The 23,339-nt window shown below is 37.3% G+C and overlaps 1 protein-coding gene and 1 long non-coding RNA gene across 43 annotated transcripts in view; one reads left to right on the forward strand and one right to left on the reverse strand.

The window, feature by feature from the left end:
* heph (polypyrimidine tract-binding protein 1 heph) overlaps positions 1 to 23,339 on the forward strand; it is a 199,905-nt gene that overhangs the window by 82,036 nt on the left and 94,530 nt on the right. For 2 of the 42 annotated variants that reach the window (XM_086839785.1, XM_086839787.1), the window contains exons 1-3: positions 13,423 to 14,470; positions 15,577 to 15,710; positions 16,084 to 18,411. The exons of 38 other annotated variants lie outside the window; for them this stretch is intronic. In XM_086839785.1, the coding sequence (XP_086695911.1) occupies positions 18,409 to 18,411 (3 nt within the window). In that variant the 5' untranslated portion in view covers positions 13,423 to 14,470; positions 15,577 to 15,710; positions 16,084 to 18,408. Of the gene's footprint in view, positions 1 to 13,254; positions 14,471 to 15,576; positions 15,711 to 16,083; positions 18,412 to 19,968; positions 20,510 to 23,339 lie in introns of those variants that run through there. 2 more of the 42 variants (XM_086839753.1, XM_086839786.1) reach the window with 2 other exon arrangements.
* LOC147642662 (uncharacterized) lies at positions 1,281 to 2,384 on the reverse strand. Its single transcript, XR_015273201.1, has 2 exons — positions 2,164 to 2,384; positions 1,281 to 2,083 (listed from the first exon to the last, which is right to left on the reverse strand). It is a non-coding gene; the product is annotated as an uncharacterized LOC147642662 (long non-coding RNA).

Below are 23,339 nucleotides of genomic sequence, written 5' to 3' on the forward strand. Positions count from 1 at the left end.
ACCTTTTCTCTCTCTCTCGTTTCAGGTGAGTTCTTTTTGGCCATGTTTTACGTAAGTTTAAAGTTTTTGTGTGTATATAAATCAGTAGTACATCTGGGCAAATTATGATAAATTATTATTTATTCAAAGGGAAAGTGCAAAAAAATTGGAAAATCTATTTTCATTAGAAAGGTCTGTCAGTCGAGGTCTTTACCCCTCCCAAAAACGTACTTCCCCTTATTTATTTATTATGGTAAAGTTTTGCCTGGCGTTGCCTTTTGTTGTTCCGCCCAAAGTTTGGCATATTTTGAAGAACTTTATTATTAGCCTGATTCTTGTTTCTGAGGAGTCCAAAAAGGATGATGATTTCTTGGCGATATGCGATTAAATTTGAATACTTGGGAAAAAATTCTTAAAAGGGCCGGTCTGTCTTAAGAAGCATTTCAATTAAAATGCCAAAAAGGAAAATGCCATGTCGAACGACATAAATTTTTATATCGACCACAAAACAGTATGGAAGACAGGAGAGGGAAAAATGTTCAGCCTGGCAGACATCGACGACGACGACTTTTGCTTAAATGCTTTTGTGGCAAGAGCACAGAACCCGGCAAAAATGCAGTCCCAAAACTGGTTTTTCATTGCAACCGCAGCGGCAGCAGGGAGGGGGAAATACCTTTTGCAAATGGACTTGTTTGCTGGCTTTGACTTTGCCTCTTGAACTTGGCCAAAAGCATATTGCATTTGTAACACGCTCTTCGCTTGACTTTGAAATTTGAATGCAACGCCGCGCCGCGCTTTTGTTTTGGGCCACAAAAGCGAACGCCATGTGGGAATGTGCTGCATCTGCTTCACCAACTTCATTAGGGTCAATAAACGCCAGCCAGCACATAGATGGATAGATACTCGTTGCAGATTCATAGATACACAGATGCAGATACTAAGCTTCTTCCATGGCCATATCCATGACTGTGTGGTCGCGATCGTGACAGGCAGCAGCTGTAGTTGCAATGCATTTACTCCAAAGCTGGAGCTGTTGCCAAGCTGAATGAACTGGTTAAAAGCGAATTCCAAGATGGTTATAATAACTGGGAAATTTAAGTGAGTGTCGGGAAAATATACTTTGTGGGTTTTTTTACTAACAAGAAAACTAGGTTGAAAGTGTAGTTAAAGTAAATTATAATTAGATTCATTTGAAGATAACTAATTTTTACTATTATAAACTTAACTTAAATGCTATTTCCATGGGGATTCCTCTTCAAAATTAAATGTTTATTATTATTAAAACATATAAGCATGCTGTATTAAATGTTTTAGATATTTCTTATAACTTTATTAGTCATTAAACACCATAATTCTTTTCTCAAAGTAGTAAATCCTTTTCTATACAGAATTAAGATTTTATTTAAATTTTCTTTACTGAAAAGTAGTCAGTAAATCTGCTGTCAGAACTCCTTTCTCCTTTTAAAAATGCCAAGTGCAAATATTTAGCAACTACGCATTATAGACACTTGACACTTATTTGTGAATTAGTGAAAACCATAAGTTTTCTCAGCCAAGTCACTCTCTTCTCAAGAGAACTTGGTAACCATTTTCACCCATTTTTTCTCTTCTTGGCAATAGCAGACACTGATGAAACCACATTTTCTAACCAGTTGTTTGTCTGCAAATTTTTGTTACAAATTTAGTTGCAATTCATGTGAAATGTTACGCTATGCCGTGGGGCGACGCGACAACAAGTGTTGTAACTTTTCTCATGGCCAACAGCGATCAGTCATCAGGCGGAGAATTCGTTGTTGTTTCTTTCGCTTTATGGCCAAAATGGTCAATGTACTCGTACTCTTCCCCGGTCTTGGGAGCCTCAAGTGGTTCAACTTGTCTAGCGGCTCTTGGTTCCTCTCTGCCACTTTTCCGTCGTCGTTGATCGTTGGTCTTGGCCATGGCCATGATGGCTGCTGCTCTTGGCCCAGACAGAGGCAAGTCGGAAAACGCGACTGGCTGTTAGAATCTGCATTCTTGCGAGGCCATTCAAATGCCTAGCCAGCCAGAGAATTTTCACACTGAGGGAAATGGAGGAGATGGAAAAATGGAAAGACTACTTCGGAACCTGGAGAGAAATAAAAAAAAGGGGATTATTTTGTGTGTGTTTAGGAATGTTTTAAGCTGATTTATTTAGAATTCTTTTACCAAAATTAAAAGATTTATATTTCACAATACATTTGTGTATTTAAAACACATTTAATTTTGATTTTTCTAAATGCATTGCCACTTAGACTGCGCGTCAGTTGTTGCTTTGCTGTCTGCTGCGCTGATTTGCCGCCGGAAGTTGGCCAATATAGCTGCTCCGGCTTGTTGGCCAACTGACGGCCCCGTTGCCAACATTTTCCGCTTGCCACTCTTCTACTTCTGTTAGCCAACATAGCTCCGAAAGCTCAATAGCTATTGCCCCTCTTTCGTCCTGTTGGGTTTTTGCCCCTCCTGTAAGCGAGAGAGAGGAGGGTAGGAGCAAGTGAGCTTTTCTGTTGGCCAAGTTTGCGGGAATCGCCCCTTTTCGATTGGTATAACAGTTTTGGCAAAAGGCATCTCCTAAAACCGGTTTTTCCTCGCACACACCAGTTGCGCATTTATTATGCATGGAATCGTGTGGCATGCCACTTCTTCCTGTTGCTTCGCCGCTTTTGTGCTTTGTGTGCCAAGTTCTGATGGTTTTCTGCTACCTTTTCGAACTTGGCTCAGTGCCTGGCAAAAAAAAGCCTTGCTTTTTCGGCCCCGATTGCGATCAGTTTTCTGTGTGTGTGTTGCCTCTTTTCTCTTTCTGTTTTTGTCTTCGGCCTGGCTCGTTAAACCTTGGCCTTGAGGCCCTTAAATGGCGCGCTATCAACGAAATAAACAAAAAGACAAAAAATACAACAAGATATAACAAAAAATACGAGTATAAAATGTGAAAAAAAGGAATAAAAAAATTATTGCATTGGCAGTTGCCAAACAGGCTTTAGTCAACTTCTCTACTTGTTATGCCCTGCCAAGGATATTATTTGCTGACTGAAAGGGAACGATTTCGTTATTACAATGTTTCTTTATAAAATGTAGAGTTTAATATTGATTTAAATTAATTCCAAATTATGTTCTAAACTTTAAGAGAAAAGTAATAACTAAAATAACCTCTGCAGAAACTAATTATACACTAAATTATCCAAATATTCCTCTATTTGGAGCCTTTTTGTTATCTTTTAAACCCTACAAATATTCTTTAAAATAGAACACTTACTTAATAACTTTTTTTAATATTTTCCAAGTCCCTTTTATGGCCTGATAAAGTCTAATTATCTGATCTTCCGACTTCCCAGTTCCTTGGCTTCAAATCAAAATCCCATCTTGGCCTTCGCTTTCATTGTGTGGCTTACTTGTTATTTGTTAGCCGGCTTGGCTTAAAGCCAACTTGAAGCCATTTGTTGTGGCTTGCTTTTGATTTCATTCAAATTCATTGTTTGGCCTTTGCTAAACTTTTTCGGGGTCTAAAAAAAACCGTAGACATTGCGGCTAATGAGCTGCCGTTAGTTTTTATTTAAACTGAAATCTCAAATGCACTCGCCGTAAACGCATTCTGTTGGCAAAGAAGAAAACCCGTAAGCAGCACAATAAATCACAATTTAAGAGATGCAGGCAACAGCTATAGTCTCAACCGGCAATATAATTCCTTCCAATCAGGGCTTCTTCTCCATCTTGGGTATTCCTTTCCCGGCTGCAACGAAGGCGAAGGTCGCCAAAAAGGTAAGAACTTTGCTTCGAAGGCAGCTTCTTATTATCTTCTCCATTGTTGGAAATGTTGCTGCTGCTGCCTGCTCCTTGTTTCTACCTTCATCTCATCCTATGGCTCCTCCAGCTTCAACGGACTTGATTTCAGTTACCAAATTATATTCTACAACGACTTTTGACTCCATTTTTTGGCTTTAGTCTGCTGTTTTTTTGAGATACCAAGCTTTTATGATGGTAAAAGGGGTATATTGTTGGGAAATATATTACGAAAAGTTACAGATACTAAATGAATAACAAAAATTTAACAGAAAGGACACAAGTAAATTCTCTTTAATGGTGGAAAATTGTATATATTGTACATTTTAAATAGTGTTAATAATATAATATCTTTTCTCTGAAATGTAATCATTTCAATAGGTATCCTTTAGTCTTCATCCTTTCTTCATTCCGTAAATGCTTGCTGGCTTAGCTGCTCCTTCCGTGTTTCCTTGTTCTTTTGGTTAAATTGAAATTAAAATTGCTTAAAAAACCCTTTTTCTTTTTTAACTTTTTCTGATTATGATGGGGATGCCCCGAAAATAAAAAGAAACACAGCCAGACTTCCTTTATTCTTCTATTAAACCCAAAAAGTTGCTCTATTAACTTGCCAGTCATTGTCTATTTAGTTGCTGTAACCTTTTTGTTAGAAAAATGAAAAACCCATTGTTAGTGAAATAATTATAACAAAAAGAACACAAAATAAATGTGATATCGGTGGCATCCTTTTTGAAGGACTCTGACTCTCTGTTCCAAAGCTAAACCAAATATGCTTAGGCAGCTTTTCAACGCTATTCACACTTGGCTCAAATTAGGCATATAACAAGTTTCCTTTTGTCAAAAAATAAACGGAGAATGGGAGAGAGAATGAAATGAAATACTTCTGTCAAGTGGCAAACATAATGCTTTTCTGGCCAAATCACGCTAATGAAAAGCTTGGCCCACATCAATAGCCAGGAATCGGGAATAGCAGCAGGACTCAGGAAGGGACTATTACTGCGAGGTAAATAAACTTAAAAAGTGCCACTCGATGTGGGGTGATGGCTTGATACACTGGAATAAATATTGAGTGAGTTTGCTGAAATGTTTATTTACGAATATAAGGAGAGAGAAAAACTATACGAGATTCGATAGCAGAAAAAATAAGCAACATAACAATAATCTGATGTTTAGGTTTCAGCAAAAAATTATTTTTAACAATTTGATTTACAAAATCATGGTTCGAGACTCGACTAACCATCATAGATAGGAGTGAGTGCAAAAGAGATGGATGTATAAGATTGCTTTTTTATTCTTTAGTAACTTCTATATATATCCTTCGATTTTACTTAGAGAGGATGTCCTTAATAATGTATTTATTACATATATTTATATAGAACATAGTTTTATTATACATTTCTAGGTTTCTTTCGCTCTTAAAATCTTTGAGAAAATTAGGAACATAAATATTTAAGGGGTTTTGAGATAAGTTTTTCAGCATGTTAAATCATATTTTATCGAACTTAGCAGGATTATCACTTGTTTATTCTTTATATGTTAATTTACAATATAATAATTATTTCTATAATATTAATTCTACATTTCTCTCCGTGTATACTATATATACGTATTGGTTGAGTGGTCATTCAGTCAGTCAGTCAGTCAGTGTGCCAGGATATGCCAAGTAGTTGTCGCCCATTGCCTGGCTTCCTTTTGGCCTCCTTGAGAAGAAGGACGACGCCCTGGCGGGTTGTTTTCTTGGCCCAATCCGCTTAGTGTGGCCACCAACTTACTGCTGTTGTTGTTGTTGTTGTTGTTGTTGTTATTACTGCCCTTATTGGTTGTAAGTGGTTACAATGAGATTATGCTTCATTACGACGAACGCCAGGACTTTCCGACTCGCTTTCTTGGCAAATCATAACGAGCCATTAGCGTGGCGATAATAGCCATATATATATATATATATTTTTTTTTTTTTATATATATATATATAGTATATATAAAGCACTTGGGCTAATGGACGACGTGGCTTCGCTTCGATTGATGCAATTGCAAAATGTTTTTCCAGCCTTTTCCCTTTTTATTTTTCCTCTTTACTGCACCCACACAGAAAACACACACACATTACTGAGAACGTTGGAATCTCAAAAATGCAGTCTGCAAAAATCCTCAGACTCGGTTGATGATGATGAAGCTGTTGTGGTCGCTGATGCAATGATGCTTCTGCTCCTGATGCTCCTACTGCTCCTCCTTTCCCTTTTCCTATTTAAACCCCGCTCTGTCCCGGATCCCCTTGATACCCTTGTTTCCTCCGATTTCTACCCGGTAATTCCACCGATTCTCTGCCACAGGGCTGCAAAATGCCTGTCGTTGCCAAAGTTGCCAAACTTGTTTCATTTGCGGTCCAAATATAATTGCGACGGCGTCGAGACTGGGCTCTTCGCTCGATTTATATGCACTGTGATTAAAAGAGGGGTAAGGAATTAATAAAGAAAATATTATACAGAATTAAATTTAAGAAAGTGAAATGGAAGTTACATTTTGAGTTTACTAATAGGGAGCTTTCTTTAGGTTGCACCTTATAAACTCAAGATTAGGTTTACACCTCCTTTAGATCTTTATTTCATTAAACATTTCCCTTTCTTTATTCTTAATATTTAAATATATTTTCTTTAATATTTTTGTGCCGTGTTCACCTTGCTCTCAGATCTACCTTTATACCGGCTTGCTCCTTTTGCTTGCTGCACTGCCTTTTGGCTTTTTTGTCTGGAATTTTGTTATTGAAAATGTTTCAATGTGGAAGGCGTCCATGAGAGATTGCATTGGTTTTTGGCCCGTGTGTGTCTGGACCGGGTGTGGAAATCGAAATCGGATTCGGATTCAGAATCAGAATTTGAGGTTGAAACAGGCTGAGATGCAGTGCTGAGCTTTGGGTCAAGGGTGTGGGTCAATGAGTGAAAATAAGGACTTCATGTTGAAGAAGCATTTATAATGGGCTAGCAGAAAATTAATAAGAAGAGGGGGGCTGTACATAAATATTTACTGGAATAACAAACAAAGTTCATGGCCAAAAAGGGTGGCTTGCAGCCTGCAACATGGCTTTCTCCCCTTCATGTTGCATGCTCCACTGAACTGAGAAAAAAGATTAGAGACTTTTGGGGGGAATAGGAGGAGGAACTCTGGCAATTATCTCGTTGATGCCATGACAAGATCGAAATAAAGATGGCCCAAGAAATAATAATGAATTATAATAAAAGCTATAGAGATCGTTTCCTCAGGGAATTCCATGGCTCAATTTGCATTTGCCATGAAATCTGGCTTTTGGCACCATAAATTCGAGTTAAAATAAACCAAGTGACAGACCCCGCTCACCATAATTCTATTGCCATGTGGTTTGGTTGCCTTGCCTTGGAAAAGTGGAAAGTGGGGGCAGTTCAGAGGCGACACATACCAGCGGCGACTTATGGCCAAGAGCAGGAATGCCGTGAGCCAAGTTAAGCCCAACAAGAAGCCCGAGAAGATGAACCTAGCTCTCTTGCAGCTTGCAACTTGCATCTGCCTCTGTCCATCGTCTTTAGCTGCATCTTGGTCTCTGTCTGTGCGCATTTTTGCCATTAAATACACTTGAGAAAAAATTAAGGGTGATAGCTGGGATTTATTGGATATTTTCAATTTAATATGAAATTCTAAACTATTGACAAAAAAAATCCTTCAGTAATGATTTGGTTCAGATTCAACTACATACATTTCTAAGTAAGTCTCTTTGCCTATGAATATTAATATGAATATATTGAATATTTTATATATTTTAATGATTATTCACTTAATTTTTCAATATTATATTACAAGATTTTCTCTCACTGCCTTAGAATGGCCAAGAGTGAGATAGAAATGGCTAGAGCAAGAAGGCCAACAAAATGGTGGTATAAGAAAAAGAGGAATACTTGCTGCAGAAGAAATATTCGAGTGAATTAAAATGTGGCAAGTTGACTGTTTCGTGCATTTCGTTGTTGCTTCACTGGGTTGGCTTGGCTGCTCTTGGCCCAGCTTGACTTGGCTCCTTGCCTCGTCTTTTAGCCATTCTCCCATTCCGCCATTTTACCAATCCAACATTCGCTCCTTGGGTTCTTTTGGGCTCTCTATCTCGTTGGTGGGCCGCCAGATTCGCTTGGCTAGAGCTGCGACTTTCAGTTGGACTTGCACTTGGACTGGAACTAAGACTTAGTCAGAGAGACTTGGTTTGGGACTAGTAAATGCTGTTACCATATATTTCTCTCCCAAAAAAGCATTTAAGTTGCAGGCTCTCTGAATGTCATCTGTGGCTTGAGGGCTTTGTTTGTGGTACCCTTAAACTGGGGTGTATTTATTGGGGGAAATTTAATTAAGAATTGTGGTATATAGTTAGCAACATTGTTAAAACATACGCTTACTTTTTTATTAGAATTTAGTTTCCTATACTTTTTAGATTGTATTTTATAGTTTTCTGTTTTATATTTAGTGCAGTTTTTGTCTGAACATGACTTCATGATAATAATTTATCATCTCAAGTTCTTAAGAAAATCTTTGTTGCTTTTTCATTTTACGAAATGAAATGAATTGTATATTATTTAGCATTTGTGTAGCATTTTCTATAACTTTTTTTGGTATTTTCTTTTCTTACCACTAATATTCTTAGGGTACTCGAAGTTTCGGCCATTAAAACTACCAGCTTTACCCTCCATATAGCCCATGTCTGTCTCGGTGTTGGTCTTGGTCTACCAGCTTGTTGCACTTGAATTGCCAAAGTCAACGGCACTGGGGAGCTGGTCGCTCTTCTCTAGCTTTATTGTTGTTTTCTGCTTCTGCTAGAGTTTAGCTGTTGGTGGGTTCTGGCCAAGATTGAGATTCATTGCCTGTTGCATGCCTGAGCCGTTCGACTAACTGCTGCATTGCTGCATTGCTGCTGCTCCTCCCTCCGCTGTTGCACGTCTCTTGGCCAAACATCCTGGAGAATTATGCGACTTTATACAGACAAATACACATAAATAAGCAACAGCTACAGCGGCAGCGGTAACATGCACATACTTAAGGCTTTATATATGCGGCATGTTGCTTGCATCGCGTCGCGTCGCGCGTTGCAAGTTGCTAGTTGCACGTAGACAGCGATTGCAACTGAGCCGATCTCATGCGGCTTTGTTTGCGCGATGGCTGTACTTGTTTGCCCAACTTGTTGATGCAACAATGTTGGCTACAAGTTCACAATATCCAATATGCAATATTCCCCCTCCCTTTTGATTTTCGGTGCCCTCTCTTTGCATTATCAGATTTTACAGCCAATTGAGCCGAGTTTTATGTAAAACATTTTGGGTCGTTGCCATTTTTGGCAACCAATTTTTACGGCTTAATCAATATTTGAGCTTGAAATTTATTTATTTTTTATGCTCTCTGCAGGTAAGCTGCGTTTTACATTTACTTTTTCTTTATGTTGTTGTTTTTCAACTACCCATCACAGTTGTTTTTTTTTTTGGGGCTAATACTGGCTAATACCAAGGGGCCAAGAGGGATGGGATGCCAAGGGGTGTAAAACAAACGCAAATCATTTAACGAGCCCGGCTTAGAGATTGGTGCACGCATATTGTTTTATATGTGACCCATGAAGGCTGAATCCTATTCTCAATTTACAGGATGCACTGGAAATAATAGAGAATATAGTTGAGAAATTGTAAAGAATGCTTTTTTTTTTTTATAATAAATTTATAAAGGTCATCGTAAATAATATAATATTCATATTTCGTATTCATTAAATAGTTGTCAACAGGCAGTTTTTACATTTATCCTGCAAACTTTTACTTACAAATAATAATTTCATTAGAAATTGTATCTCATAAATTTCCTTAATAAAATGTATCATTGTTTTGTAGTAAATTTATGTACCTGTCACCCAATTTTTAACCTCAGTGTAGTCTCCATGAAAGTTGCCAGCAAATTGCGCGTAAATCCCATAAACCGTTTACAACTACAACAGCTCTCATCGAGCGTCATCGATGACGATGACGATGACTATGGCTCCATGTTGTTGTTATTGTTATTGCCATTTGTTTTTGTTGCTGCTGATGCCACAACAGCCGCCTGCAACAATAACAAAGCGATTTTTATGCACACAGACATTGGCTCGTCGTCGGTTTTAACGCTACTCTAAAATCGTTTTTCTTTTTCACATTTTCCTTTCTTTCATTTTGTTTTTGTTTTTTTTTTTTTCGAGAGGTGGAAATGTTGAATCAACCCGCTGGCAATGCTAAAACCCTCGCCTCGGTATACGTACTAGCCAGGCTAAAGGTTCTTAAAAATAAAAAAAAAGCGCAAGTACCGTAAATGAAATTTATTTTTATTAGTTAAAACTCATGGCATTATTTGCATGCTGAGGAGACGGCAGATGAGGGGGCAAAAGTGCATTAAGGGATTTGTCTCTGCTGCAGAGTGGATACTGTCTCTCTATAAAGGTGTTTTATGTCCACTCTTGATTGTGATGGCTTTACATTTTTTAGATGGTTATTCGAAATAAAATCAAATTGGCTCAGATTGGAATTTAGGTTTATCGTTAGGAAATTACAGGGATTTCTTTATGGATATTTTCTATGCAAAATTATACATTGTTAAATTTATGGTTGTATAAAATGTAGTATTTATTGAATTAGTATTAACAATAAAAAAATTGTAATGTCCAAGATACATATTTATACTTTACGTGTTATAAATATTTTTACATTGATATTTTTTCGATAATTCAAATTTCAAAAAACTCATAACTAAGCCAAAAATCAATTACATTTTATTCGGAAAGCTTTCTAATGTTTATTTTTGTTAGGTTATCAAATGTGCATACTCAATGTAAGATTTTAAAAAATTAAATTTTTTGTTGATTTTTTGTGTGAACATTTTGACAAAATAACCCCTTTAAAAATGTTTCAAAATTTTTAAATTTATTTTTTCGGCCTAAGATGGCTAGATCGATTCAGCTGTTCATTCTGATCAAGAATATATATGATATATAGGGTCGAAAATGACTCCTTCACTTAGTTTTAAGCTTTTGACTCAAACTATAATACTCTGAAATATATTAAAATCCCAACAATTTGTTGTTTTGAAATGTTTTTAGTATTTTTTATTGTTGTTGTAAACCCTTTGCAAATTAATTTTCCTATTTAATATATTTATATTATTCAAATATAATATATATGTATATATTATTATTATTAAAATATATATGTATATATTATTATTATTAAAATATCATCGTTTGAGAAAAATTCTTTAACATTATTAGGACATAAAGATTCACGTTTTAGAACAAAAAGTAATTGTTCCCAATGTTTTTTTTTTTAATGAAAGAATATAAAGTTTCGTTTCCTAACCAATTGTTCATCTTAAAATAGGGGTTGTAACCTTTTATTTACCGGCTATTTAGGGTATTTTTTTCAAGTGATTCTTCTATAATAAACTTTCTCTTATTTTGAAAATTTTTAAGGGTCCCGAAACACCTTCCCTTACTTAGCAGAAAGCTTCGAGGCTAAGCTTTCACTTAACAGTACACTATAGCTACCCCTTGGTATACTGTTAAACGACAGAGCTACCCCTTACAACAAATTCTACGAATTTCTACCCCTGAATTTGGGGAGGGGGCATTTTACACCCCTCACACACTTACCGAGAAACACACACACACACACACACACACTATTCACAATAACCACGCATAATTTGCACCTTGGCGTCATGCGCTCTGCCGAGTTTAGGAGTCGACGTCGGCTTTTTGGTCATCGGGAAAATCAGTTGCCGTCGTCGCTGGTGGCTTTTCCGTTCGTCGTCAGCTTTTCACGAGTAACGCGCTTTCCGCGCTTCGGCATTCTGCGTTGCTGCGTTTCCCCGGAGTGTGGGGGTGGCACTCACTCGGGAAGCTCACCTGAAAAGCCGAACCAAACAGCAGCACCCCCTTTTTGGGGGCCACATTTCCGAAGCAGGTGTAACAATTATTATTTTCTCGTTGATTTTGCTGCCGACGTCGTTGTCGTTTTGCCTTTTTTCTCCCTCTCTCCCTCACTCTCTCTCTCTTTCTCTTTCTCTTTCGTACTCCCTCACTCGCTTGCACCTTTTGCACCTTTTGGTGTGTCCTTGTCTCGCTTGCACTCACGCCTCTTTGGGTGGCGCACACGCATAGCGCATGCATTTGCTGTCTCACGTGGGTGTGTGTGTGTGGGTGTGCGAAGTCCGAGTGTGTTTGTATGTGTGTGTGTGTGTGCCAGTAATGTTACTGCAACAATTGCGATTACAACAGCAACAAGAACAAGAAGGGGAGAAAGAGGAGTAGAAATAGGAGGAGTAGGAGCACGAGAGGTGGTTTGAAGGGGGTTTCCCTTTCGGGATTATTAGAAAACGAAGTTGGAAATACGAACAATACTCCTACATTTGCGATCCTCAAAAAAGTCTTATATCCTTATTCCCCTTTATTGTTATTTGATTTTATTTTTCATTTAATACGTTTAATTAACATAGTAATACTGTTTTAAATGTAATATTTATTTAATCTTTTATGACCATCTCATAAATAACTATTGTTAATATAAATTTCGAAGTTATTAAATAGTTATATCTTTTTAAAATGTTCCTTAATAAGGTAGAGCCGAGCTCCTTTAATTCTTGTTCTATAAAATATTAAAATAATTTTTTAATTATCTTTTCGTATTTAATATTTGCTATAATATAAGCATTTTATTTTATTATAATCCTTTTAAAGGTAGTAGTTTATTCCTAAGACTAATTATCTTATTTCTTCTTAAAATATCTCCTCAATTTTAATATTTGTTGAAAGATCTTTTTATTGGATTATACTTAGGATTATAATATAATATCATATGTTCGTTTTTTTTTTTTGTAAAGTATTCTAAGAGCTCATTACCTTAACTATTTTTTATAGTTCAAGGTATACGAATATAAAAATGATCTGTCACTTTTTTTAAGACTTCTCAGAGCTTAAGATAAAAGGTATAAAATGATATTTTAAGACTTTCTTTTATACACTAAATTCTCATACAAAGTATAAATTACGATTCATTCTTCGAAAATACTAGAAGTATAAGAGTTAATTTGTAAAGCTTAAAATGTGATCTTAAAGGAATCATAAAAGTATTAACGATTTAGTCTACATTATATTAAATATTATAAATATTTCATATTTTTCTATATTATACAAAATATCTCTTGATTCTTTGATATTATTATTTTTGGTATAAGAGCTCTTTGCAAGTACTGAACAAAAGGCACTTGCGATAATTGCGCACCTGAGGAGAGCAGGAGAAATACGAATTAAAATCCCAATACAGCCGACAGGTAGCAGCAGGTTAACAACAACAGCTGAGAGCGAACAGAGAGAGAGAGAGAGAGAATGGGATGGAGGAGAGAGCACCACAAAGGTGTGCTACTGATGACGAACCACTTTTTTTCGCTGTTCCTTGGCCATCTTTTCTCCGCCATAGAATTTTTTTCGGTGTCGCCGCTGCCAAGAGGAGAAATTCCGAATGACGATGAGAGCCGATGGCCGATGATGATGATGATGACGATGATGACGATGATGATGGGTTCTTTGGTTCTCGTGTTAGCCTCTCGTTTCTCGGTTTGACTCGGTTCGACTCGGTTCGGCTCGGTTCGCATTTCGTTTTTCGGTTTTTGCTTGGCCCGAAGTCCGGTTCTTTGGTGGGAAGGCTCACTGTTGCTTTATTTTGGTTAACAACACGCGCTCCTCTGCTGCCGCCGCTGTCGCTGCTGGCAGCGCTGCCAACGCCGGCGTCGGCGCAACAGATTCACGGACTCCGAAACAAAAAGGTATATTACCTTAGAATGCCAGTCGTTCTTACTTCAGTCTTCGTACAGTCTTTGCTTTAACCCGTTCCAAACTCTGTCCGCCGCTGGCTCTCTATTATATAGGAATAATATAGTAGTACTCGTCTTTGTGCTCGTGTATAACAGCCTCGTGTTTGCATTCTCCCTCCCCGGTAATCGTATCCGTAACGTAACGGTGTTGCTTACGTATTCCGTATAACCCTCTGATTCCGTTCAGTTATCATCATTATTCCGTATCGAAAGTCCGGTGGTTTGCCGTCGCAGTCGCAGTTGCCGTCGCAGTCGAAGTCAACGTTTGCTGCCAGCGTTGAGAACACACAGAGCGAAAACCCACCACCACCACCACCACCACCACCATCATCATCATCATCGTCATCGTAGCACACACCTCCGCTGGCCAGGCGACATCATCCTCTAGTAGCAGCAGCAGCAGCAGCAGCAGTAGCAGCACGGCAGCAGCAGCAACAGCAGCAGCAGCAACTCACCTCCGAAAATTTCAATATCCAAATCAAAGTCGGGTTCAAATCGAAAACGGCCGCAACAGCAGCAACAACGCAACGCAACGCAACGCAAACGCAACGCAAAACCTTCTCAGCACGCGGATAATGATAAAAAGAAAATAATACGCGCAGTTCACATTCAGTGCCCGACTTGAACAGATCACAGCCACTCCCCGAGAACTCTAGAGAAATTCCAAACAAGAAAGAATCGAATAATAATAATAATAACGAATCAATTGAAAAATCCGAAAACCGCTTCCGGCTTTTTTAGCGCGTGTGTGACCATAAAATAAAACAAAAACCAAACTCTAAATTTCATTTTTCAAACCAGTGCTACTTCTCTTTTAAATGTAAGAAAAATTACAAAGAGTAAAAAATTCGAAATTAAATCAAAAACAGTATTAAAGAAAGGCTTACAATATTTTGTGCTCCCCAACAAGTTAATAATTTAACAATAAACGCTAACAAAAAACGAGCCGCGAGTTCGTTGCTCGAGAAGCGCTCTTCAAGTTCAAAAAAAAAAGAACTCATCGCCTCTTATAGGCCTTGGCAACAACAAGTTCTGAGCCATCAATCTCTCTTGCTCACTTCTCTCATTCTTCTGGAGACACTCTTCTTTATATTTTTGTTGTTTTTTCGGTTTAAGCCAGACACATAGGCCAAGAAATTTCCAAGCCGGCAAAACGCACAGAACAAGCCAACAAAGAAACACGTTTTTGTGTTTGACAAAAACAAAAAAAAAAAAACAGACAGAAATATAAGCAAAGCAAAACACAGAAGAAAAAAAATAGCAGGCGAAAAATAAAAAGAAAGAGGAGCGGAGAGAAGAGAGTCGAGGGAAAAAAAACGCAGACGTAGCCGACTTCTTCTGGCCATAAAACCTTATGGCCAACAGCGTTCCAATAGGCCGCACACACTCCCAAACACACACACACGCCCAGAGAGCCTCCTCTCTCTTGGCCACTTGTCGCTATGGCTTATAGCCATTGCTATTGCTATTGCTATTGCTAAGTACGCATCCAAATAATTCCCGTAGTTTATTTTTATTGTTGTAATTACACGTCTGCTCTTCGCCTAGCACTTGGCCTCGCTTCGGTTCTTACCTGAAAGTTCTACCTCTTCTTGTATAATTTTATTAAATTTTTTTTTGCACCAAGCCAAAGTGTGACTCAACAAAAACAAAAAAATAAAAAAAATAATACAGAAACCGGTAAAGGCAAAGAAATTTCGTGCGTGTGTTAATCAGAATCTCTGGCAGTCAAGAGAGTAGCTTCAAAAAAAAAAAAACGTGTTTTTTCCACAACACCAACAACAATAATAATAAAAGAAAAAGAATTAAATTATTTACACACTCGAAATAAGAGAGACAAGGGGAGCACAAAATATTATTAAATGAGCAAAAACGCGAAATATTCCATACAATTATTGGTTTCTTTTTTTACTGATTTTGTTCCAGAGCCATAATTACAAGTCTCCGCGAAAAAAAGAAACAAACAAACAAATATTTATTGAAAACAAAAAACTCTTCTTCACTCTTCATCCAAAAAATTAACAAAAAACTTCAACCGACTCTGACTCGACACTTAATTGGTAATAAGAGCAAATTATTATTAAATATTCATGCCCATTGTGTCTCGTTTTTTTGTTGCTTCTTATTTTGTGCATATAAAACTATTATTCATTCGTTTGTGTTTAATTATTATTCACTTCATTTGGTTTCCCATTTCTACAATATATATTTTGCTATTTTTTGGAGCTTTCAAGTTTGGCTTTGAATTGGCAAAAAAAAAAAAAATACAAAAACGATACAAAAATGTGTAAATAAATTCCAACAATGTTATCATTTTATTTTGTGAAGAGCTTTTCATTTGATTTACATTTTTAAGCAAACATCCAATTTCATTTAAAATTCTCACAAGGTGCAAAATAATCACACAAAAATTCTCTGCCATCTCTTGACCAGCAAATCAGAAACTGAAATAGAAATGCAGGAAACAAGCCCAATATAAATATAAATATATATATTTAACAAGAAATCAAAGCGAAAGAGTTCCCCTGGTATTTTTCTAAGCCCAAAATCCGAAAATCCCTTTCCAAAAAACCCTAAAAACCCGACCCAAAAAAACACCCATCACCCATCAAACAGAAACCATCAAAAGCATCAAAATCAAAACCCAAAAGACAACAAAATATATCAAGTAAACAAAAAAGAAAGAAATTACACAAAACAAGAAGCAGGCAAAAAAAGAAGACAACACAAAAAGTGGTGAATTGTTGCTAAAATCAAGAAAATCAAAAAGAATTTCATTCGATACAAAACAGTATTTTAAATTATATTTATTCGAATTAAGTGTAATCGAAGATTTGCAAAAGATATTTACAAGCGAAATCGACGAAGAGAATTGTGAATTTTATATAAATTTATATATACATATATATCCCCAACATATATCTATATATATTTGTATGTTCGGTTGTTAATTTTGAGCGTAATTTAAAAACAAAAAAAAGAGTGCTGTTTTTTGCGTAGGAGTGGGAGAAAATCAATTAACAAAGGCAAACCACAAAAGGGAAAATCCGCAAAAGCGTTAAAAAGGAAAGGAAAAAGGTGATAGCCCCGTTAGCTACGTGAAGGGATAACCGCGCGAATAAAGGTTGTTAAATCGAAAATTAAGTATAAATATTTACAAATGAGCGAAATCAACCCGTTTTAAATAGAGCAACATATCAATCAATCACTCAATCAATCAGCGCATCAAAGAGGGACAAAACGATGAGAAAAATCAAACAGAAATAGCCAGAAATGAATTAGATGTATAAATAAAAATCCCCCAAATTAGTGTTTGTTCAACATAACACGGAATAATAAATATATAAAATAAAATCATTAATTGTCTATGCAATAAACTTAAAAATATCGGTTGTAACGAGGCGTGTAGAGTCAATTTGTAGGTTTTAAACAAAGCAGCGTCAATCAAGAGACCCAATCTCGAATCACTCTATCTCTCTCAATCTCAATCACTCAATCAATCACAAGTAGTAGCTTAAGGTAAGACGGGGCTTTACGATTTTAAGGGAGTTTTTGGGGGATCGCCGGGTCTAATCAATGCCTCGATCGACAAGAAATCGCGTTTTGACAATCACACGAAATTAGCGTATTTCATATATATACACATCAGATCGGATCAGAACATCTACTGACTCTGACAATATAGGATTTATATATATATACATCTCTAAATCTGTGCGGCATATATTTATAAAGAACTTTTGCTAGCTTTTAGCACACTTTACAGATCCTAAATCGAACCTCTATTCTACGACAATCTCTAGCGACAACAACAAACCAAATCCTCCTCTTGGTAAAACCTTCGAGACTTAATCCTAAACAATCTACAATCAATCGATCTACAATCAATCTTAACTTTAAACAATCTTCAAAGCGGTTTTCAAATCTCTATACACACACATAAATATTTACAATCGTCTAAGATAGTAGTGATATATATCGTAAATTATAGGTAATACTAACATTTAAAGTACGCTCAAAATCAGATAGTAATTAGGTGGTTACATTCTCTATTTTTTTTTCCTCTGTCCATTGACTTATTGTAGCAACAATTCGCATAAAGCTTAACGACACACAATTGGCATTGTAAGCATATTCTTAGCAAAGAACATCGAAAACTAATTCAATTGGCATTATATTCGATATATATAGATAACAGCAAACAGAGCTCATATATATAAAAAATATTATATATTCACCAAAACACACACAAATCAAATCAAATCCTGTGCAATTATCCCCAAACTCAATAAACACCCGTCAAGAAAATACCAAAAAAAAAAAATCAAGTAACAAAAAAATCACGATAAAAAACTTCGTAACGCGCCAAAACAAAAGTAAAGAATTTAATAAAACTTAAAAAAACACTACAGAAAAAACGAAAGTGCTAAAAAAATATTTACAACAAAAAAAAAAAAGAAAACAAGAAGCGAAGGAGATTTTTAATCAACATTTGTTGCCAATAAAACTGTCATCATTGCCGCGTTAACAGAAACCACGGCGTCAGCAGCGATTGCAGCGCTCAGTATCAGCAGCAGCTCTCAAGCGTCGCTTGCCGCCAGCGCCAACGCCCCTGCCACGCCCACAACGCCCACGCTCACACCCACACCGCCCACGCCCACACCCACGCCGCCCACAACAGCAGCAGCAGCAGCAACGGTAAAGAGCGAGATCGCTGCCAACGATTCGGCCGAGTGTTCCCCTATACAAGATTTAATCATGGTAAGCGCCGCCCAAAAGAAAATCCGATACTAAAATCAGTCTAATAAAAAAAGAGATCAATGATTACCAAGAAAATCGCAAAATTATCACCAGAAAAAGAAAAAAGATTATAAAAATATAAAACGAAATTCGAAAATCAGTATCAGGAACCCCACATATATCTATCTTGATCGAGGCCATAACTACTTATATCCAACTATATAAAGAGCAATCAAAATATATTATGAAACTTGTACAGTTTACTATGCAAAAAAAAGCCAAAAACTATATTCCTAAACTTAATTTTTTTTGGTTATCTACCTATCTCTCATCTCTCTCTCTCTAAATCTATCTGTCATAATTAATCTAATCTAATCTATAAAATATATCTTAAGAACTAAAACTGTACAATTCCAATCAATTTCAAATAGATCTAAAATGTGTCAATGGTGTTGGCTTAATTTACTTTAAGTTGTAAATAATTTAGACTTTGAGTTGTTTTGGTTTGTGTCGGGAAACTAGTTTTAGTTTTAATGAACACTTAACACTTTGTATATATAAATATTTATGTATGGTTTATTTTTAGGTTGTATTTTAGGTTGCCAAGCCATTGACATTAAAATCTAATTAAGTACCAAACACATGATTTGGCCACGCGCAAAAAAAAAAATAGGAAAACTTTCTCGGCTTCTTTGCTTCAGCTTTATTTCTTTCGCATTTGTGGCCAAATTGTGAGAGTATAGGGCCTAGATCGTTTGAAATTGAACAACCAAATCTCTGTGCTATTGTCTCTCTGTCTCTGTTTCTGTTTCTGTCTCTATCACTGCCTCTGTTTCCGTCTCTATCTTTATGATTCTATCTCTGGTTCCAATTGTAGTTTTAACTATCCACTGGTAGCGCTCGCTAAAGCTCAGCTCTCTGCTCACTGTCTCTCTCTATCTCTCTCACTTGACTTCTCTGCTATCTCTACCTAAGATGCCACTTTTAAGAATCACTTCCTGTAGACCAAAACTCTTATTCTCCAGTTCTACAGATACTTAAGAAAATTAAAAAACACAGTGATTATTAACCTAAACCCTGAGAATTCGGAACAATTTATGTGGAAGTGGAATTGATAAACGAAATTTATATTGCAAAAATATAGAAAGAGAAGAATTTCAGTTCTTTCAAGATCTTAAATATATTATAAAATCATTATACAATTTGTCTCTAGAAACCTTTACAAAGTAAAGACAAATAATTGCAAAAACATCTTTTTATAATAGTTAAGAAAATGACATAGTTTCTTAATTTATTTAAAAAAATGTTACACTTTTTAGATTAAATCACATTCTTATCAATTTAACTTCCACATAAAATTGTATCCGAAAAGATCACGGAACTTGGTTAACATTACAGGACTCCCCCCACCCACTCAACACACACTCAACTTTTCAGTTTGTTGCAACTTTATGTTTGTAATTATTTTTTTGTGAAAAAAAGAAAATTAAAGAAAACCCAATTCAAAAACCAAACTGAAAACCCAGATCATAAAACCAAGTACAACAAATAATCTGAACCTGAACCCACCACGCACAGCAAATGCAATTGTTGCACGCACCGCCGTCCACGCATCCGCATCCTCCACATCCGCATCCGCATCAGCATCCGCAGCAACAGCAGCAGCAGCAACAGCCGCAGGTGCATCCCTATCAGGCCATGCAGGTGCAACACCAGCAGCAGCAGCAGCAACATCAGGCGGCAGTGTTCCACCAGCAAGTGGCAGCCATTGCCGCTCAGCAGCAAACAGCAGCAGCAGGCGCAACAGCAGCAGCAACATCAGCAACAAATGCAGCAACAGTTCCACTACCAAGCTCAGGCTCAGGCTCAAGCTCAGGCTCAGGCTCAAGCTCAGGCTCAGGCCATGTTGCAAACATACATGCAACTGCAGGTGAACAGTGTACCGGTGACGCCCACTAAACCATCGGCGGCGGCAACTGTGGCAACAGTGGGTGCTGTGGGTCCTGTGCCCATCTCCGTGCCGGCGCAATTCTTCGCGGCGCCTAGCACACCGCTGACGATCATTCCGACGATCATACCGGCCACGCCCACTTCGTCGGCCACCACACCGACCAACAATGTAAATAATACAGTTAATCTATCAGCCGTAACTAGAACTACTACCACTACTACTAAAGAGCAGCCGCTGGCAGCCGGCGGTCATGGAATCCCAAACGCTGGCCAACAGCAGTATCAGTACCAGCAACAGCATCAGGAGGAGATAGCCGCCTCCATATTGGGTCCGGCACCCCTGATCCTGGCCAGCGTTCGGGGTTGCAGCAGCGCCAGCAGCGGTTGCAGTTCTGCATCTTCTGATTGTTCTATGCCATCGCCAACTTCACTACACTTATCTTCTCCTAAAAAGGTTTGTGTGTTCACTAAAAAAAAAAGAAAAACGAAAAAAATGAAAACGCTTTGAAAACAACTCTCTCTCTCCTCCTTCATCCATAGATTAACTCTCTTTTCTCCCCTCTTTTTTTTAAATCACTAACTAACTAACAAACTCTACCGCTTTGCCTGCCGTTTTTTGTGAAAAACTAACACTCTTCTCTCTCTCTCTCTGGTTTTTCCATCACTCACCAATGTAGAATTTTCGTAGAATTTTCTCATTTGCTGTTGTAATCCTGAATGTTGTATTTTATTAGATTTTTGTAATATTAGAATTGTAAGAACCTTAAGTTAGTTGTAAATACATTTTAAACCATAATATTCTACTTGATAAATTCTTATATTTTTTACTCTAGGAAGAATGTATCCTTATTCCTATTTGAAACTTGATCAATTTCGTACTTTGCCTCACAATTTTAATAACAGTTCTTGAGAATTTTGTATATACAATTAACTTATATTATATAGTTTGCATATAGAATTGAATACACCAAGAAAAATGAAATATCTAGGGGGGTTACTTATAAAATATAAAATTCTTGGGTTTCGATTTATTAAAATTAATATTAAAAGAAACTATAATTCTTCGTTTAAAGCAATAGTTTAGTTTCCTTCTTTCTTTCCTTTAAAGGATTTTCCTTTCCCTTCTGTGTGCTGTTAGGGTGCGAATTGGAAGACAATTAAATGCCAATTAAATGAAATTATATATGAATATAGGGCGCAGGCCGTTTGGGTTCCTTTTATCCTTCACTTGGGCTTTTTTATTGGCCCACGTCCGGCTCAAGGATCCCTTATTTTTTCCTCCTTTATTTTTTTTTTGGGTTGTGTGAGTCAATTGCGCGTAATAAAATAATGTGCAACCGCTTGGCCAGCTGACCAGCATACAAATGAGCTTCTGGCTAACCGATCGGGTTTCTATATAAATTCCGCACGAATTTATAGACTCAATCTCAACTTTTTGTGGAAAGTTCCGGCAGGACATGAGAGGGGTTTTTGCAAAAAAAAAAAAGGAAAAATAGGAAAAGTGGGGGAGCAACCCTGACTGGGTTTTATTATTTTATCAGTCATAACTATCGCGTTGCAGGCGAACATTAACCGCAATTGTTTGGCCAGCACTTACACTTTGTCCCCGCCAACTTTTCCGGCAGGACTTGGTCCTCGGTGCTTCCTCCTGCGCCGTGCCACATGTCGCCCATATTGATTAGTTGGCGTTGAAAATGTCGCTGCAATTTGTTGCTGCAAACTGCAACCAGCTAGTGTTTGTATTTCTTTTTTTTTTCCAAAGAACGACCAGTGGTGACCCTTTTGCTCCTCTTTCAGTTGTATTTCCCCAGTTGTTGCCACTGTGCCCAGTGTCGTGTATCTGCCCCCCACGTATCCTGTGTCCTTTGTGTTAGGTGTCCGAGTGTCCAACGTGTCGGCTGTCCACAGTGCGTATGTGTGTGCTCCTGTTTGTTATTCTACGGAACGGGTCTGCCACATTTATTATCGATTTATCGCGCGGCGGGCAAAAGGAGCTGCCTGCAATTACCACAACACCCTTCGATACCCGGGACTCTCATTAATGTTTAAACTGTACTTAAATGACTCTATTATAAGGACCTTTTCCCCTACACACATCCAGACACAAACCGGGCCACGTTAAATTATCTGTAATTGATTTTGTTTAACATACGGTCTCACCTCCCACATTTATTTAAATCATTTGATTTGCATTTGGTTATATTTTCCATCTGCATTCGGACATGAAAATATTTTGTGATTAAATAGTTTACGCATCGATGCTTCTGCTCCTGCTTGTGTAATTATTATTGTTTTAAGCACACACAAAAAACACGGTTGTATATTTAAATTGAATTCATTTATACGAGTATTTGTTTGCATATTTATTTGTACGACACAACCGCTTTACCAATTTCCACCTGTAATTCCCCATTGTTGGCAAATATTTTCCACGGAAGCAGGCAGTGAACTGCCTAAGCAAATAACACTGAAACTGAAACTGAAATTGTATCTGAAGCTGAAAGCCGGCAACAAACAACCCCAAGGTGCTAATAAAGCACCACAAAAACCGCAGGATAAACAAGGATATTGACAGTGAAACATGAAAGATTCCAGAGTCCCACTCTTAGCGTAAATAGAAAATTTTTCAAATTAGGCCAGGACTCTCGAGGGAGGGGAGAGGAAATAGAAATAAACATGTTTCGCTCAAGTGTCGCACAGAACTCGCTTTGAAGTGTCGAAGTCAGTCAGCCTGCACTTCTAATAATATAAATAATAAGCTGAAAGCTGGAAGCTGGCCAGAGAGTTTCCCCAGGATAACTGCCGGCCAAACTTACAAACGCACAAATAAACTTTTTAAATTTAAAAATTCATCAAACTTTCAAGCCGCGCACGCCGCCGCCGCCAAGTCAAACAAACTAGATGAGCAAAGATGAGATGCTGCTGGGGGTCAGCATGGGGAACAGCAGAATCAACAAAATAATAATAAAAAATATGTATATATAAGTATATAGGATGTG

This window comes from Drosophila serrata, unplaced genomic scaffold (genome assembly GCF_035046125.1).
Source record: "Drosophila serrata isolate PLE 108 unplaced genomic scaffold, ASM3504612v1 contig_376, whole genome shotgun sequence".
NCBI classification, from domain to species: domain Eukaryota; kingdom Metazoa; phylum Arthropoda; class Insecta; order Diptera; family Drosophilidae; genus Drosophila; species Drosophila serrata.